The sequence below is a fragment of the Cherax quadricarinatus genome, chromosome 84, assembly GCF_038502225.1.
Source record: "Cherax quadricarinatus isolate ZL_2023a chromosome 84, ASM3850222v1, whole genome shotgun sequence".
Taxonomy (NCBI): Eukaryota; Metazoa; Arthropoda; class Malacostraca; order Decapoda; family Parastacidae; genus Cherax; species Cherax quadricarinatus.
In genome coordinates, this window is record NC_091375.1 from 3,271,306 (window position 1) to 3,291,505 (window position 20,200).

Here is a 20,200-nt window from a genome sequence, read left to right on the forward strand (position 1 = left end):
CGAGTGTGCTTCTTGCATACAGTCCTTAGTCCCCAAGGTCTAGAATTCTTGCCAGAAATTTCAAATGTAATCTCATCAATCACTTCCATTCTTACTGACTTTCTAGGCAAAACGTGTGATTATAGAAATGCTTTACCTTATGGCTTTCCTTTGTCCAAGTTTAGAAGGAATAGTTAAAGATGTGTAATGAAGTGACATTACTTAAGAGAAATTGCATTCAAGATGAAGTAGAGCAATTATTGAGCGAGAGGCAGAATAAATACGATACTGTGGCTTCTAAATACGTGTCATATACAGAAACATACATTTTTTACCAAGATGTGCAGTGGTAGCCTTTTGAAGGTGGGAGCTACATGATAGATAAGATAGAGAATATTTATAAAAATCTTATTATCAGCACAGAATTCATAGAGCAATGGGATAAATGCAAAGACATTTCAAGTATATGCTCAGTAATTATACACTGAGCATTACTCTTGTCCAAGATATACTAGCATATTTCTACACCAATGCTCGAGAAAGCAAAAACACATGTGCTTATACTGAGTAACATAGCTTGAGGAAAAGTTACTTTCACTTGTGAATTTCATCCCAGGAAAAGTCAAATTTTAATTTGTATTGTACAAAATACGTAATACACAGCTTAATTAGAATACACAAGTCAGTTCAGTACATCTGCATACTCAGTATTTCCCATTTCAGGGTTTGTGACTTTTCAAATCTGGTGAAACTGACTCGTATTTATCAGTGACAATTGGCATAGATGAAAATTATTTAACATTTTCACTAATACCGTTTTTAGCATCGAAACTCTTCAACTGTGTTAAAGTTCAACAATAATGAATGGAATTCATTACTTCTAAATCATTAAATAGTCATTTTTGAAAGGGAATGACTTAGATGATGCTTAATGTTGTAGAGTATCAACATTACACAAATTAAGAGGCTTGTATATATTATTTGAGAAAATTATAATGGTACAGCTCACTGTTATAAAATACTGATTTTTTACATTTAGTTCATTATCAGTTCATTTTTTTTGTGGTGTGGTATCAAATATTATAAGATAAAATACTGTAGTTACATATAATAAATCAAGGAGAACAAATAACAATATTATAATTTTTAAATAGCCATTTATATAATTTAAATTGTTGTTAGCCGTATAAAAATTTGTAGAAATGAAGGTTAAGTACAAAAAAAAGGGATCACTTGCCTACCGGACAAAATCTTAAAAAAAAAAAAAAAAAAAAAAACTGTTAGATATTTATCTATGCCATATATATTTTTTAAGTCAGAGTGATTATATACAACTTTTTTTGCTGTATCTTTCAGCTAGTGAGCATGACACCATCAAGTGATGCTGATACAACAACTGACATTGAACATATTTACTATATTGTAATTAGCAAAGAAATTTGGCTAGTATATAATTGGAGGCATTTACCACATGCTGGCATGAAAAAGTACTGTAAGTGTACAAAAAGAACAAGAGATGCTTTATTAGGTATATAAAAGTTGAAAAGTGCTAACAAAGTGGAAAATTTTGGGCAAGACAAAACAAGGCAATAAGGGATATAGAAATGAAAAATAATACTGTCTGGTGCATATGAAGTATAAGAATTCAGAATGAAGACCAATGTTAATAAGGGGAGAGAGAAGAATTATCAACAGTATGTGAGCATGTTTTCCCATGGCAGTGTTTCCATGGATTACTGAGGACAACTCGTCTACTACCTAGAAAGAGTGAAGATATACAAATTCATAATGTTAATGAAAGCTTACTGTGTAAAAGCTATATAATAATGAATGGAATTTATTCCTTCTAAATTATTAGTCATTTATTGATAAGTGAATGATTGTATGGCAAATAAGATGAGTGTTGCTAGCAAATTAAAAGTTAATGTGCACTTTTGAGTCTACTGTGAAGTGGATATGCAACACATCATTCAAATTTATTCATACTAATCATTATGAAAATGATAGATGACATCTTTTGCTTTTTACTGGCAGATAACCATGATTTCCAATGAAAATGGAAATTTTGTAATTAAAATTCAAAAGTAACAATTATTTCACATATTAGATTAAATCCTTAATGACTGTTACTCAAATGTTTACTGTAATATTTATGAAAATGCATGTTAATGTTGTGCTTTTAAACAGTGCACAATCTTGGCTAATAAAGCAACAATAATTTTACACATAAGCAAAGTCAAAATCCATCATTGCAAGAACTGCAAAAATCATTCTGAACATAATTACGTAATCTATACTTCATTAATAATGAAGAATAACAAACAAAATTAGGCTGACCTATGCTTGGATAGGATTACGTTAAACTATGGTATGCTAATCTTAGCAAAATTAGGTAAGGTTGCTAAGTTAGTTTTGGTTAAATTAAGTTTGAATATCGTGTAAATTGACAACAAATTATATCTATCAATGCACAAGATATTTTTCAGTAAGCTCTAATTTCAAGGCAGTTTGGATCATTTGACTGGCTCTGCTAAAAAAGAACAACAGATGCACAGGTATAAAATTTGAGTAACTGCATTAAATTGAACATGAACACATTCCTGACGATACAAACCATGGTATGGGTGGGGTTTGAACCCATGGCAAGCGAGTCCTAAAGCTCCAAGTCACTGTGTAAGCCACTCAGCCAGCTGGCATACAAGTGGCTTACACACTGGCCTGGAGTTTTAGGACTCACTTGCCACGAGTTCAAGCCCACCCATTCTGTGGTTTGTTTGCAATCGCGTTATTACGATTTTCTGAGCCATAATAATACCAATTAGCTGCACTGATGATTTCCTACTAATTTGGAAGTAACATGCAATATTAAATTACCTGTACAAATAATTTCTACACAAATATTTCTTTAAACTATGCTGATTGGTATCAAGAGAAATATCTAAGCTAAAACAGTACCTGCTGCTGGACGCTAGAAAGCTCAGAATTGAGAACAGTTATGGTGTGCATGTGCTTTTGTGCTTCTTCCTTCTCCTTGGTAAGCTTGGAGTTGAGGTATGCTCTCTCTTCACCAAGTGCTGCCTTCTCTTTCTCCAGTTCTGACAACTGACGGTTACGGCGTTCTGTTTCTTCCTTGGCAGTCTCCAACTGGTATGTTTTAAATAGTTATTAGCCTATACGAGTACAAATAGAAAAGCATCTATCTCTCACTCATCAGAGGGAGGACTGAGCCTCCACCACTCCTTGTGCATCACATGAGTTAAGCAACATGGAATATAATAATAATTTAAATAATCATTCTTATGGCTCACATTAGATTTTAATAAGTATTCAAATACTTATGTTCCTCAACTTACGATGGTTCAACTTATGATATTTCGACTTTATGATGGTAGAAGAGCAATTACTTTGGCGATGAAGGTGACATGTCCATAACTTGTACACCTTTTTTTTACTTTTAAATACTGGCATTTAATTAGTTACAGTAAGTATTTATTTACTTATTCAGTGACAGTTATTTATTTACTTATTTATTTAGCATATCATTTATTTTCGCCTTACAATGGGTTCATCGGAACATAACCCCATTGTAAGTTGAGGAACACTAGTATTCCAATTTTGCACTTCACAATGAAAATCTGCAATTATTTTCACCATTACACAGCGTAAAATATGCTAACCTGAGATTTTAAAGTTTGTTTGGCTTTCTCCAAACCACTCTTTTCTGCAACAATTGCATCTAAATCTTCAGTGAGCCTGTCCTTCTCCCTAGATACTTCATCTTTCTGCCGGGAAATTGACTCCATTTCATCGCGAAGTTCACCGATTGTGGCCTCCAGCCCGCGTTGAGCTGCTTCTGCACTTTCATACTGCTTACGAAGGGAAGCCAGCTGATCTTTTGATGATGTTAACTTGAGCTAAACACACAATGAAAAACAAATTTGTTACTTGCTACTTCTGTATAACTGGCATTGTTAAAATTATAATAAAAATAAGCAAGAAATATGCAAGCAGATTAGGAATGAGCACAAGGAATAAGAATGAGGAAGATTACTAGGAATGAGAAATAATAATAGTAATGAGCAAGAGGACTAGGTATGAGCAAGCAGACTAGGAATGTGCAAAAGGACTAATAGGCAGAAGGACTAGGAATGAGCAAGGGGACAACAATTAACCCTTAAACTGTCCAAACGTAGATCTACGTTTTCACTGCCAGTGCTCCAAATATTTTGGAAAAAAAAAAAATTAGGATCAGTACTTACCGAGATATAAGACCGCAAAGTTGGCACTGGATGCTCACCTGACAGCAACATAGAGTCCTGCCACTTGCTGAAGTGTTGCCAATATACCTTTTTTCTCATTTTTTTTTAATTTATATAATTTTTTTGTTCTGATAATTACAAATTGTCTAGGTAGTAGGTTGGTAGACAGCAACCGCCCAGGGAGGTACTACCGTCCTGCCAAGTGAGTGTAAAACGGAAGCCTGTAATTGTTTTACACGATGGTAGGATTGCTGGTGTCTTTTTTTTCTGTCTCACACATGCAAGATTTCAGGTAAGTCTTGCTCCTTCTACTTACACTTAGGTCACACTACACATACATGTACAAGCATATATATATATACACACCTCTCTGGGTTTTCTTCTATTTTCTTTCTAGTTCTTGTTCTTGTTTATTTCCTCTTACCTCCATGGGGAAGTGGAACAGAATTCTTCCTCCGTAAGCCATGCGTGTTGTAAGAGGCGGCTAAAATGCCAGGAGCAAGGGGCTAGTAACCCCTTCTCCTGTACATACTGCTAAATGTAAAAGGAGAAACTTTTGTTTTTCCTTTTAGGCCACCCCGCCTCAGTGGGATACGGCCGGTGTGTCGAAAGAAGAATAATTATAAATTGTAGTAGTTCTTGTGATTTCATAGCCAATGTTTGTTCTGACACTAATATTAGGTACTAAAATAGTACTCAAATAGTCACAAACACACTAACAGGTGAACATTTTCACCTACCTAAGTCACCAACAATTGTCTAGAAATATATACGTACATAGTATTTATATGTCCAAGCAATGTTTTAGACATGCTGGAGTATATATGAAACTCCTTAAAACAGCACTATGTAAGACGAGTTCACTTTATTGCTGACAGTGCAGCAGTGAGTGACACTGACAGTGCACTGCCTTGGCTTTGTTTGTTTTTACTGTTACACATAAACATGTCTATCTGTTTGCCTGTCTGTTTATTTGTCTGACTAGCTCTGTCTCTGCTTATCTGTCTTTCTCTCGGCCTGTGTTTCTGTCCTCCTGTTTCTCTGTCTGCTTGTCTCTCTGTCTCAGAGCCACTCATGAACTAACAGGTGTTACACACGATGCAGAGTCACGTCAGATTCCTGAACAAGTGAAATGGTATTACTTGCCAGTCATGCTTATTATTGGGATACTGGCAGTTGGAGGGATATGTTGTACATGTATATCTTCATACGTATATGCTTCTAAACTGTTGTGCTCTGGGCACCTCTGCAAAAACAGTGATTATGTACGAGTGAGGTGATAGTGTTGAATGATGATGAAAGTATTTTCTTTTTGAGGATTTTTTCTTTTTTGGTCATCCTGCCTCGGTAGGAGACGGCCGACTTGTTTATATAAAAAAAAAAAAAAAAAAAAAATTACAAGCACAGTATAGCACTTTGTCTGGATTTTTTGGGTTATCCTAGGTAATTTACAATATGTATAATAACTATTTATGTACATCTGTGAGGTAGAGACAGAGATAAACAGAGACAGAGATACAGAGACAGGCAGAGATCAATACAGACAGACAGGCAGAGGTAGAGACGGCCAAAGTCAATCAGCTACCAGGCCAGTCAGCCACCCGGCCAGCCAACCACTTGGCCTGCTAAACATGTATTACACACATTCCAGAATCGTTTCTCTTTTCTTAGGGCATAGGACATTCTGGCAGGATGACACTACCAGTGGTATCAGAAATGAAAGGATGCTGCACAAATGTTGCATATGGGCTATTATCGAGATTTTTTATATTTCCTCAACCACTTGTGGTCACATCCATCTCGAAGCCACTAAACTCTGGGTCCCCATCACTTTCCTCTTAAAAGGGGAGTGTTAATACAACATGGCACGAGTGAATCCCTAATGTTTGCCATGCTATTTGTTCTAGCTGGTGCTCAATTGAACTGGTGCTCCCACAAGGTACTAAGTGGTCCCAGATTGTTTATAATACTGCGCACATCGAGTGTTAAGACCCATTCTGTGCTATCATACAGTGCTTGGGGAATAATGCTACACTAACACAAACCTGCAATTCGTGGATTTGAACATGGCGGTTAGATAGCGCTGTGCGAACTGCAGAGACAGTGCTCTGGGGTAAGTCAGGCGCTACTCCTTGCTCTGTGTCTCGAACAATTCTGCAGATACAGTCATCAGATAGTTACAATATTAAATGTGTTTTAGTATTTAGGGTTCTCATTATTGTCATGAATTACACCATATACAGAACTGACGATAAAGGAAGACAGAACCATTCTGATTGCATAAAAGTTAAACAATGTTAACTTTATGATCACCCTTCTCTAAACTTCTGCTGAGAAAAATAAAATCCTACCTCACCATTGTACTCTAATACACTTTATGAGCAGATATTATTCACACTGAACTGTCCCACAAAAATTAAATTACTAGCTGTAATCCTCATTCACATGCTTGTACATGTATTAAGAAGCTTGTAAGTACTAGTCATAGCATATTCAAAATGCCTGGCGCAACAAGGGGCTTTTCTTAGAATGTAGGAAAGATGTAATCCCAAAACTAAACACCTTATAACCCTTGGAAAAAATATGACTGACTTCTTCCTGTTATTTTAGAATCCAGCACCGAGTCCCTAGTAGTTCTGAAAAACCTTTATAAACAATTTTCAAAATTTTTTTTTTATTTTTACATTAAACTTTTACAAAAAATGTTTTATTGTTACAATAATTTTTATATAATATTCTGGTTAAATATTATTATATATTTGCAACAGAAAAATTAATTCATAACAATATTACCAACTCCTGCTTGTAATGTAATTGGTTGCAAAAACAAATCAAGTATGAAATTATTAGAAGACTATGTTAATACTCATTTTTTTTTTTAACTAAAATTCAACACTAACAAAAAAATTATTTTATACAGTAGATGGCAAGAGATGAAGTTCTATACCTAAAAGCAGAAGGAGCCTTGGCATCAGCATCACTGGTACTCTGTTCAGAGTCCTTGATAACCGTCTGCGCGATTTCAACCATGTATGATTCCAATGTGCGCACCTTCTCCTTCAGTGTCTCCTGAACCTCTGCTTCCGTCATACCTTCATCCTTGGAAAGCAAACAAAAATAGTGCATGGACACATTAAAATGTTGCATATTAATGGTATATATATCAACAAGATGAAGAATTAGACACATGTGCAACATCTGGGTATCTGTAATTTGTAGGCTGAAGGACTTGTTACCTCGTCTCTTGTGTATACTTCTACAGTCTTCACATTATGTTCTTGTACTATATTACTATATTGATAAAGCCACTGGATGGCAAAACATCTACAAATTGAAGATGCCCAGATGTTGCATGCGTTTAATTATTCGTCTTGTTGGTACATACTGTGTACCACTCGTATACATTGGTACCTTGAATTTTGGCCTTAATTCGTTCTAGAAGGCTGTTCGAGTGCCATTACCAAACGAATCTGTTCCCATAAAGAATAATGTAAATTAGATTAGTCCGTTTCAGACTCCCAAAAATATACTTACAAAAGCACTTAAAAAAATACGCTTACATAATTGTTCGAGCTGGGAGCTGTTTGAAATTCAAGGTGCCACTGTATATCATTTTACATAGTTTTCACTGTGTTCACTGTATTGTAAAGTACTTTTGAAATTTGGCAATGAATACGGATGACTATTTGTTAGAACATTAATTTGGGTTATCCTGGGTGGCTAACCCTCTGGGTTAAAAATCCAAACAAATCTTATCTAAGTCTTATCCTAATGTGAAGTTAATGTACAGTACATGTATTACGTAGTTTATACGCACCAGCTTTCTGTTGAGATCTTGAATTGTGCGTTCCTTGCTTCTCAAGTTGGTGTTGAGCTCTGATATTCTTGAGTTGAGTTCACTGATCTTCTCTTTGAGTGAGTTTTTCTCTGCTTCTGCCCGCATTTGTGACCTCTCGCATTCTTGAATGCGACCCCATAGGTCAGAGGGGTTGCTGACGACATAATCGTCCTGTTTGGAGCAGAATAATAAAAGTTACACAGCACCTCATGTGCACATAAAATGTCTATACTGTGTAAGTATACTGGGAAAATAGCATTACAATTACAGTAACAATGATTATTATTCACAAATAGAAGTAAGAAGACAGTAATATCAGAATGGTTCTGAAAATCCTAAATGGTTATACATGAATCTTTTAAAACATCTGGATATGGAGCTGAGAAAATGAGTGTAATGTAGTATTTTTTATATGTGCATCAATATATGACAAATATCACACTCACATACAGTACAAAAATCGAAGTATATCTCCATAAACCTATCAGCATCAACATATGTAAAAGTTATCTTAAAGTTGATCAATATTACATAGGAATCTCTCATGATTGCATACAGCACATATAACTTTCTGGTGATAATTTATAATTATTCCAGGAGTTATAAATCAGATGTTCTTAGAGTTTGGTCACAATAAATAACTTCATGGGACCTGTCACTCATCTTCGTTATATAACCTCATTTTACATCGATGTAAAGGTGCTTAATCTATTTAAATCTTGTAGGATTTTAGTCATTTTTATCTTGCATACAAATTTAAAATATGCAAATATATTACAGGAATTTTTTTTTATTATTGGGAAATAATTTACACAACTGTATATATTTTTTTTTTTTATTATCACACTGGCCGATTCCCACCAAGGCAGGGTGGCCCGAAAAAGAAAAACTTTCACCATCATTCACTCCATCACTGTCTTGCCAGAAGGGTGCTTTACACTACAGTTTTTAAACTGCAACATTAACACCCCTCCTTCAGAGTGCAGGCACTGTACTTCCCATCTCCAGGACTCAAGTCCGGCCTGCCGGTTTCCCTGAATCCCTTCATAAATGTTACTTTGCTCACACTCCAACAGCACGTCAAGTATTAATTTTTCTTCTTCTCTTTTTTAGTAAATGTCTACAGGAGAAGGGGTTACTAGCCCATTGCTCCCGGCATTTTAGTCGCCTCATACGATACGCATGGCTTACGGAGGAAAGATTCTTTTCCACTTCCCCATGGACAATAGAAGAAATAAAGAAGAACAAGAGCTATTTAGAAAAAGGAGAAAAACCTAGATGTATGTATATATATATGCATGTGCATGTCTGTGAAGTGTGACCAAAGCGTAAGTTGGAGTAGCAAGATATCCCTGTTATCTAGCATGTTTATGAGACAGAAAAAGAAACCAGCAATCCTACCATCATGCAAAACAGTTACAGGTTTTTGTTTCACAGTCATCTGGCAGGACGGTAGTACTTCCCTGGGTGGTTGCTGTCTACCAACCTACTACTGTATACGTGACTCAAAATCATAATAACACAATTGCAAACAAATCACAGAATGGGTGGGGCTTGAAGCCATGGTAAATGAATCCTAAAATTCACAGGCCAGTGTGTTAACGACTCAACTAGCTGGCCAAGTGGTTAACACAGTGGCTTTGCCATGGGTTCAACCCCCACCCAATGCATCATCTGTGTACATGAATTAGAAAAATATCAGAGGCAGCAGCAACCCTTGTACCCACTATGTTGCACTTTGTAATTACGTATGTTTGTGGGGACTAAGCCTCAGCTGTAGGCCTCACCTCTCAACATCAAACTGGCCAGCATTACTAGTTTTTGGCCTTTTGGACCCTATCATACCTACTCTTGAAAGGTATGAAGTACAATTGCACCATTTCCTCTTCCAGTTCATCCCTTCTGCTTATTACTCTGACACTTAATAATTACTTTCTGTTCCCAAGACTCATCTAAGTTTTTATCATCTGTTGTTGCCCTGATAGGAGTGAATGGAGACAAATGGTTTTTAATACTTGACGTGCTGTTGGAGTGTGAGCAAAGTAACATTTATGAAGGGATTCAGGGAAACCAGCAGCCCGGACTTGAGTCCTGGAGATGGGAAGTACAGTGCCTGCACTCTGAAGGAGGGGTGTTAATGTTGCAGTTTAAAAACTGTAGTGTAAAGCACCCTTCTGGCAAGACAATGATGGAGTGAATGATGGTGAAAGTTTTTCTTTTTCGGGCTACCCTGCCTTGGTGGGAATCGGCCAGTGTGTTAATAATAATAATAATTGTTGCCCTGTCATTCCTCTTCCACTTCCGTGACACAGTTTCTTTCTGCTCACTCTGTTATATCCTCTGAGTATCTGCATGTTACTGTTATGTCTCTCCTGGTCCTCTCTTACAAGACTAAAGTTTTTTATTAACACATCAGCCATTTCCCACCAAGAAAAAGAAAAACTTCATCATTCCCTCCATCACTGTCTTGCCACAGGCAAGCTTACACTACAGTTAACACCCCTCCTTCAGAGGGTAGAGAGGATGAATGAAATAGAATGACTTTGAGAGTGTATAAATCTGTAGTAGAGGGAAGGCGGGATAGGGGTCAGCCTAGGAAAGGTTGGAGGGAGGGTAGAGGAGGTTGTGTGTGTGAGGGGCTTGGACTTCCAGCAGGCATGTTTGAGCATGTTAGATAGGAGCAAATAGAGACAAATAATTTTTAGCACTTGATGTGCTGTTGGAGTGTGAGCAAGGTAACATTTATGAAGGGATTCAAGGAAACTGGCAGGCTGGACTTGAGTCCTGGAGATGGGAAGTACAGTGACTGTACTCTGAAGGAGGGGTGTTAACTGTTAAGTACAGTGCATTTAGACACTCACTGTAGTGTAAATCCATTTTTTACACCTCTGAATCTGTAAGCTAAGAGCTGTTAGCTAATTTCAAAGCCCAGCCCTATCTACAGTATATTATCACCCACTTAAAGTGAAGACAAATTTCAAACCAGTCCCTTGAACTGTGGGAAATACTATCCCGTGTTTAAAATCACACAAACATTTAGGTAACACAATATTCTTTGTTCTACAGTGTAATCATCCAGAATCTAATTTTTTGTTTGAATTTTACTCAAAGTAACTCACAATTATTATTATTATTATTGTACTGATGAGGAATCATTACACCTATCAGGGTTATACAGCACATTGGTAATGGAAGGCAATCAGATTTGATTTCAAGATGGGGAAGGTAGACCCAATTCCTCAGATCAAGAGCTCTTTACAAGCATCAAGGTAACCCTCCCCCCCACCCTTTCCCATCCTTGAAGAATACGTTTAAGATGAGCACTAGCACAAAATTTTGAGAAGTTGACAATACCTTATCTCCTCCTGATGGTATGAAACTCATGTTGGACTGAGCCGAGTGGCAGGCAGAGGTCAAGAGATGGGCACAGCGGTCAAGATCACCACGCAGCTGGGTCAGGTCACGGGAGGTCAGGGTTTTCACCTCGGAGAAGGTGCGCTTAACACATCCAATTTCACGCCACAAGTCCAATAAATTTTTGTGTCCTGATATGTAGTAGTTGTTGAATTGCTGTAACCACACAAGAACAAGAATTACAAACACTACAATATTATTATTTTATATAAACTCAATGCACCTACAGAAACAAGTGGTTTTAAAGCAAATAACATATTACAACCAGCCGGGGATCAAACCCAAGTTATTTAACTAGCCTCCTGGGAAGCTGGCTAAAATCAGATAGAGTATTCCTGTCTGCTAATGGTGTAAAACTAATGAGGAGAATAAAAACAGATGAGGACAAGGAAAGGCTTCAAAAGGCTCTGGACAAATTGCAAGTGTATTCACTGAACTCCTCCCCCAGTAAATACAAGGTCATGAAGCTTCGGGAAAGAGCAAGAAGACCAGAAACTGAAAGTTAAAGTCACAGGAATGTTAGGAAGTATTTCTTCAGTGTGTGCATGCATGCATGAATGCATGCACGAGTGTGTGTACACACAAACACAAGCACAGCTGTGAATCGACCCCTGCAACCACAAGTAGGTGAGTACAACTAGGTCAGTACACACACACACACACACACACACACACACACACACACACACACACACACACACACGCAATACGAAAATGACATAGCAGCGAAAGCCATATCTGACCCCGAAGCTGTTGTACAGCCACATCAGGAGGAAAACAATAGTCAAGAACCAGGTAATCAGGCTAAGGAAGGAAGGAGGAGAGATCACAAGAAACGACTGAGAAGTATGTGAGGAACTCAACATCAGGTTCAAAGAAGTATTCACAGTGGAGACAGAAGGGGCTCCAGAAAGAGAGAGGTGGGGTACACCACCAAGTGTTGGACACAATACATACAACTGAGGAAGAAGTGAAGACGCTGCTGAGTGAGCTAGACACCTCAAAGGTGATGGGGCCGGATAACATCTCTCCATGGGTCCTGAGAGAGGGTGCGGAGGTGCTATGTGTACCCCTAACAACAATATTCAACACATCTATTGAAACGGAGATTACCTGAGGTATGGAAGACAGCAAATGTAGTCTCAATTTTTAAAAAAGGAGACAGACAAGAAGCACTAAACTACAGACCAGTGTCACTGACATGTATAGTATACAAAGTCATGGAGAAGATTATCAGAAGAGTGGTGGAGCACCTAGAAAGAAATGAGCTTATCAACAACAGCCAACATGGTTTCAGGGATGGGAAATCCTGTGTGGCAAACCTACTGGAGTTCTATGACAGGGTGGCAGCAGTAAGACAGAGGGGTGGGTAGACTGCATTTTCTTGGACTGTAAGAAGGCATTTGACAGTTCCACACAAGAGATTAGTGCAAAAGCTGGAGGACCAGGCAGGGATAACAGGGAAGGCACTACAATTGATCAGGGAATACCCGTCAGGAAGACAGCAGCGAGTCATGGTACGAGGCGAGGTGTCAGAGTGGGCGCCTGTCACGAGTAAGGTTCCACAGGGGTCAGTCCTAAAACCGGTGCTGTTTCTGGTATTTGTGAATGACATGATGGAAGGAATAAACTCCGAAGTGTCCCTGTTTGCAGATGACGTGAAGTTGATGAGAAGAATTCAATCAGACGAGGACCAGGCAGAACTACAAAGGGATCTGGATAAGCTGCAGGCCTGGTCCAACACTTGGCTCCTGGAGTTAAACCCCACCAAGTGCAAAGTCATGAACATTGGGGAAGGGCAGAGAAGACCGCAGACAGAGTACAGTCTAGGGGGCCAGAGACTACAAACCTCACTCAAGGAAAAAAGATCTTGGGGCGAGTATAACACCAAGCACGTCTCCAGAGGCACGCACCAACCAAATAACTGCTGCAGCATATGGGCGACTAACAAACCTAAGAACAGCATTCCGCCATCTTAATAAGGAATCGTTCAGGACCCTGTACACTGTGTACGTTAGGCCCATATTGGAGTATGCGACACCAGTTTGGAATCCATATCTAGCCAAGCACGTATAGAAACTAGAGAAAGTGCAAAGGTTTGCAACAAGACTAGTACCGGAGCTAAGGGGTCTGTCCTATGAGGAGAGGTTAAGGGAAATCGACCTGACGACACTGGAAGACAGGAGAGATAGGGGGGGATGTGATAACGACATATAAAATACTGAGAGTAATTGACAAGGTGGACAGAGACAGAATGTTCCAGAGATGAGACAGCAACAAGGGGTCACAGTTGGAAGTTAAGACACAGATGAATCACAGGGATGTTAGGAAGTATTTCTTCAGTCACAGAGTAGTTAGGAAGTGGAATAGTCTGGGAAGCGATGTAGTAGAGGCAGGATCCATTCATAGCTTTAAGCAGAGGTATGATAAAACTTGTGGTGCAGGGAAAGTGACTCAGTAGTGGCCAGTGAAGCGGGGGGTCAGAAGCTGTGACTCGACCCCTGCAACCACAACTGGGTGAGTACACACACACACCTGCTAAGTAACCAAACAAACACAAGAGTCAAGGTATAACACTACACATGCCATCATTTATCAAAGTAGGAAACTGACTATATTATCTAAAATCTAAATAGACCAGTGCTTTAAAAATGATTAAAATGTCCATAACTCTGCAATATTGTCATACAACGTATGACACCTCCTGCTTGATACATATCTGTTTTTGTCTTCATGTCATTGGTCTATCTTGGCTTTGTTATGAATATGTTCAAGCTATCAGGCTGTCATGATTGCTTTTATACATGTCTTGTGTACCAATTAATTTTCAATCAAATATGATTTCCTAATATGTTATTTTTAAATGCCCTGGCTGAAGAATTTGGCAGAATTGTCTTTCTTTATCATGGAATTATTTACTTGTTTTGTAACTATAGTCACGGAAGATACAATTTACACAGGTGCACACTGGTCACACAGTACCACACAACAGAGGTGTACACTGTATAGTCACACAGTACCACACAACAGAGGTGTACACTGTATAGTCACACAGTACCACACAACAGAGGTGTACATTGTATAGTCACACAGTACCACACAACAGAGGTGTACATAGACTGCATAGTCACAGTGCCACACAAGAGAGGTGTACAATGACTATATTCACCCAGTAAAAAGGTCTATATTATACACTATAGTCACAGGTACTAAACTACAGATATGCAGAAACCAACATTGTTAAGACACTTATTCCAAATGATGAGCGTAAAATCCAGTTGTAGAGGTAGACTCAATATGGATCATAACTTTCAGAAGCCTCAACAAGGAAACATTCATGACCCTATACATGACACGTGTCACACCTAATCTTGAAGTATGGAGAGCCAGTATAGAACCTGCATCTGATAAAGCAATTAAACTGGAAAAAGTGCAAAAGCTTGATGCGAGACTAGTCCCAGACACTAGAGTAAGAGGAGAGGCTAGAGGAGCTAAACTACGACAATAGAAGACAGAAGGACCAGATTACAAAGTGTAAAATGCTGAGAGGAACTGTCAGCAAGCCAGTTTGAGAGGTAGGTCTCAGGTACACAGACGAGTCATAGGGATGTCAGGAAATACTGCTTTAGCCTTAGAGCCAGGATGTGGAATGACCTAGACAATGAAGTGGTAGAGGCAGAATCCATACATAGCTTTAAGAACAGATATGATAGGGTTCCCGAAATCAGGAGAAAGTGAGCATAGTAGCGGCCAACGAAGAGGCGGAGTCAGGAACAGCTTCGACTCCTACAACCACAAATAAGTGAATACATCTGGGATAATACATCTATGAAAATAATAAAAAAAAGGCACAATGCCTTGACTGGAACAATACACAAATAATCCACACACAGGAGAGGGGAACTTACGACACGTTTCAGTCCTACTTGAACCATTAACGAAGTCTCAGTAGGACCTCTGCTTGGATTTTATCTAATATTGTATGAACTTTTTTATTTGTGTGAACTTTGCTTTGTATCATTATCAGCAACAACCTTACCACAGACAGTGCCAACATTAGTGGCGCTAAGTTACCCACATGGGTTTAATGCTCCATCAAATACTGTATACCCCTCCTAGATAAAAAACCTCAAGAATTATAAAACAAACTATATTCTATTTTCAGAGGCATTTTTTCCGAAATTACTATAAAACATAGTTCAGTTTTATAGTGGATAATAACAATGTAACAATTGTGTCAACAATTAAACAATACTGTGATACGTCTTATGGCTAATATTACTGGGTTACTTACAATTAAGAAATATTAATTAATCACAAACAAGGAAGGGCAATAAGTATGTGAAAGTCTACGGTCAACACACACCACGTTTAACTATAAATGTTTATATACGAGTATCCTGGCCTGGAGGCTGTTCCAGGGGTCAACGCCCCGTGGCCCAGTAAACGCCTAGGCATCATTTACACACACACACACACACACACACACACACACACACACACACACACACACATGTTCCAGAGATGGGACACAGAAACAAGGGATCACAATTGGAAGTTGAAGACTCAGACGAGTCAAACGGATGTTAGGAAGTATTTCTTCAGCCATAGAGTTGGCAGCAAGTGGAATAGTCTGGCAAATGATGTAGTGGAAGCAGGAACTATACATAGTTTTAAGACGAGGTATGATAAAGCTCGTGAAGCAGGGAGAGAGGACCCAGTAGCGGTCAGTGAAGAGGCGGGGCCAGGAGCTGTCTCGACCCCTGCAACCACAAATAGGCGAGTATACACACACACACAACGTAACTTGTATAAAGTGTTTTATAAATACTGTAAGTGTTGCTATCCCCATAAAATCATACAGCATTAATCAACTCCTAAATGATCAAGTAAAGATGGTAATATGTTAGTAGAGTTCAGGTGGTTGAGAGTTACGTTACACTGTTGGTAATATTCCCACCTACACCTGCCGTCACATACGTTCTGTTTTTGCAGTATACAATAATTCACGTCTTCAGTTTTCGATTCACAGTTTAGTGTATAATATAATTCTGTTTCACACACATACTTGTAGCTGGTGACAGATCTAACAACCAAAAAGGCCAAGGGTTTGATTATAGGATGCCACACATACAAAAAACACAACAATACTCTGTATTCTATCACCTACACGAGTTGAACACGTCACATAACTCCAGTTATAACTACACATACAAGTACAATTACAAGGTGAAAGCAAGACGAGCATGGCAGTTTGGCAACACAGCCCTGATATTAACTACAAATCTTAAGCTGGTAAAGACTCCTTCAGAATTCAACACTCATAACAGAGTCGGTACACACTGATAACTCAAAGCTTACCAAGACTTTCCTGAAACACCGCACCACATTTTTTTCTTTCCTGTTCAAACGAATAACATTACCTCAACAATTCTGTCTGTCTGCTCTGTCTACTGTCTCTTATACCAGACCAGCAAACTATATAATAACTTTCAACTTTATATAGAGAAATCATACAGTTGTTGATAACACATATTAAGAAATAAAGGAATATGTAGCGGCTTCATACTGCCTACACTTAAAAAATAACGAGGCAGGTAAGACAGAAAAGGTGCAAAACAGCTATTGGAACTAAAATAAAAATTTACTATAAAACTGAAAACAATAGAGCTGTCCACGGCGACTGATGGAAGGAAAATAGCAGACATGATAACCACATGTCACAAAATGATATGAAGAAAGAGATGAAGATTTTCTTAGTACTAGGAGCAGGGATAACAAGTGGCCACACTAGGAGGTAAAAAGCGAAGCCAAAGGAAAACTAGAATATATATATATATATATATATATATATATATATATATATATATATATATATATATATATATATATATATATATATATATAACATTATCTCTCAGTCCAGAGCAAGATTAGAATCTGCGCACTCTGCATCAAAGTGTACAGTACTTTTGCCACAGCACTACTTTCGCAGCTGCGCGCGCGCACGCACGCACGCACGCACGCACACACACACACACACACACACACACACACACACACACACACACACACACACAGAACCAAAGATAATGCACAATGAAACATATTTTAATTATAAGATCTTATCAAAGCATAATATTATGATGGTGATGACACCGCATTAATACATTACACAAGACAACAATCATTCACTATATACTATACTACTACTACACCTCTTCACTATGCATTATACTCACCATACCTCACCATTTTTATATATTATTATGGTGTTACATCTCACTGTAGTTATAAGAGTATTTCAGCTGTGTAAGACGCTGCATCAACATATTTGTCAAGTAGGATATATCAAGTACGATATCAAAGATATATTCACCAAGGATATCAAGGATATATTTAAGTAGGATACGAAAAGATATTTATTAAGGATATTTTTAAGTAGGATATCAAAGATATATGTCAAGTAGGATATCAAAGATATACTTATAAATGATATATTTTAGCAAGTAGGATATCAAAGATATATGTCAAGTAGGATATCAAAGATATACTTATAAATGATATATTTTAACAAGTAGGATATCAAAGATAATATATATCAAGGATATATCCATGACGCATAACCTGTCACAGGTGAATTATATTACTATTGTGAGATCTTGCCGTAACTGCTAGTAACACCATAGAGAGGTGGCACCATCATAAATATTAGCACCATACTGAGTACTGTTACATCACGTGGCACCATACTGAGTACTGGCACCATGAGACGTAGCACCATAATGGGCAGTGGCACCATACGAGACACGGTAGTTCCATCAAATACTTTTTACCATTATGTTCAGTAACACTTCCAAGCCGTGTGGTACCCACAGGGAAGCCTGGCACCATAACTGACACCACACCTGAATAACACCACAACGGTGACTGAGACACGGGTTGGAGGCCAACACACGGGGTGGTGGTTAACACACAGGTTGGAGGACAACACATGGGGTGGTGGTTAACACACGGGGTGGAGGACAACACACAGGGTAGAGAACAACACAATATTAGTGACACACTAGGGCACTGAAGAGAAGAAACACGCTGAAATGTAAGCTCTCATTTTAATAACGTGTTGTTCCGTGTGAAGCCTGATAAAGCTCTACACATAGTGAGACGGTTTGCCAACAAAAGCTCGTCCTAGTGACGTGGTCAGTACGTCATTTGGACGGAGTATAGGAGAGACGTTACAAAAAGGACGGTACCGAGGGACCGGTGAGCGCATGAGTAAAGCTGAGCACAGACTGAGGCTGGAGGTGGCGGCTACCACCACCTTATAAGAGAGAGCTCAGGGTGCACCAGCTGGTGTGCACCTTGCAAGGTCCCCACACCATCACTGTGTGCGTGACAACCGCTCTTTATGAGGTCAAGCCTCACAAAACTGGAGTAAACACCAAGCCTCACGTATTCCACTTACTTTTCACCGTAAACAAGATCCTTCTCCCACTCACGTAAACAGGAGCCTTCTCAGAGAAGGTAAACAATGTAAGCCGGGACATACTGCTATGTTTCTCTGTTGATTGCCTGGTCAACCAGGCTGCAGCTGGCTCGCTGCTCCACATAACCATCACAGCCTGGTTGATCTAGTGGGGTAACGATCCAGTTTCCTCTCGAAGACTTCTACACTTGTTCCAGAAATATTTGATTGCCGGTAGCAGGTTGAAGAGTGTTGTACTACGGACATCGAATTATTTTCTTATTGTGTTTATGGTGCCCCTGCTTTTCACTGGCTCTATTTTACACTTCCAACGAACTGACATTAGGACCCACAAATTAGCCACATGTTAATACAAACATATCTTTATAAATAATTATCTGTTCTCGTGGATTTACACTTTAATACATAAACAAAACTATACTATACACTGACCAAAAATACAACGGCATCACACGGAGAAGAATGAATTTCACGATACCATGACTAACAGTACACAATACCATGACTAACAGTACACAATACCATGACTAACAGTACACAATACCATGACTAACAGTACACAATACCATGACTAACAGTACACAATACCATGACTAACAGTACGCAATACCATGACTAACAGTACACAATACCATGACTAACAGTACACAATACCATGACTTACAGTACACAATACCATGACTAACAGTACACAATACCATGACTAACAGTACACAATACCATGACTAACAGTACACAATACCATGACTAACAGTACACAATACCATGACTAACAGTACACAATTCCATGACTAACAGTACACAATACCATGACTAACAGTACACAATACCATGACTAACAGTACACAATTCCATGACTAACAGTACACAATACCATGACTAACAGTACACAATACCATGACTAACAGTACACAATACCATGACTAACAGTACACAATACCATGACTAACAGTACACAATTCCATGACTAACAGTACACAATACCATGACTAACAGTACACAATACCATGACTAACAGTACACAATACCATGACTAACAGTACACAATTCCATGACTAACAGTACACAATACCATGACTAACAGTACACAATACCATGACTAACAGTACACAATACCATGACTAACAGTACACAATACCATGACTAACAGTACACAATACCATGACTAACAGTACACAATACCATGACTAACAGTACACAATACCATGACTAACAGTACACAAT

The 20,200-nt window shown here is 38.4% G+C and overlaps 1 protein-coding gene across 6 annotated transcripts in view; it reads right to left on the bottom strand.

The window, feature by feature from the left end:
• LOC128704241 (rootletin) overlaps nt 1–20,200 on the bottom strand; it is a 504,072-nt gene that overhangs the window by 106,028 nt on the left and 377,844 nt on the right. For all 6 annotated transcript variants that reach the window (XM_070102946.1, XM_070102947.1, XM_070102942.1 and 3 more), the window contains exons 9-14: nt 11,431–11,646; nt 8,056–8,247; nt 7,186–7,337; nt 6,284–6,392; nt 3,657–3,893; nt 2,935–3,123 (exon numbers count right to left, since the gene is read on the bottom strand). In XM_070102946.1, coding sequence (XP_069959047.1) covers nt 2,935–3,123; nt 3,657–3,893; nt 6,284–6,392; nt 7,186–7,337; nt 8,056–8,247; nt 11,431–11,646 — 1,095 coding nt within the window. The remainder of the gene's footprint in view (nt 1–2,934; nt 3,124–3,656; nt 3,894–6,283; nt 6,393–7,185; nt 7,338–8,055; nt 8,248–11,430; nt 11,647–20,200) is intronic.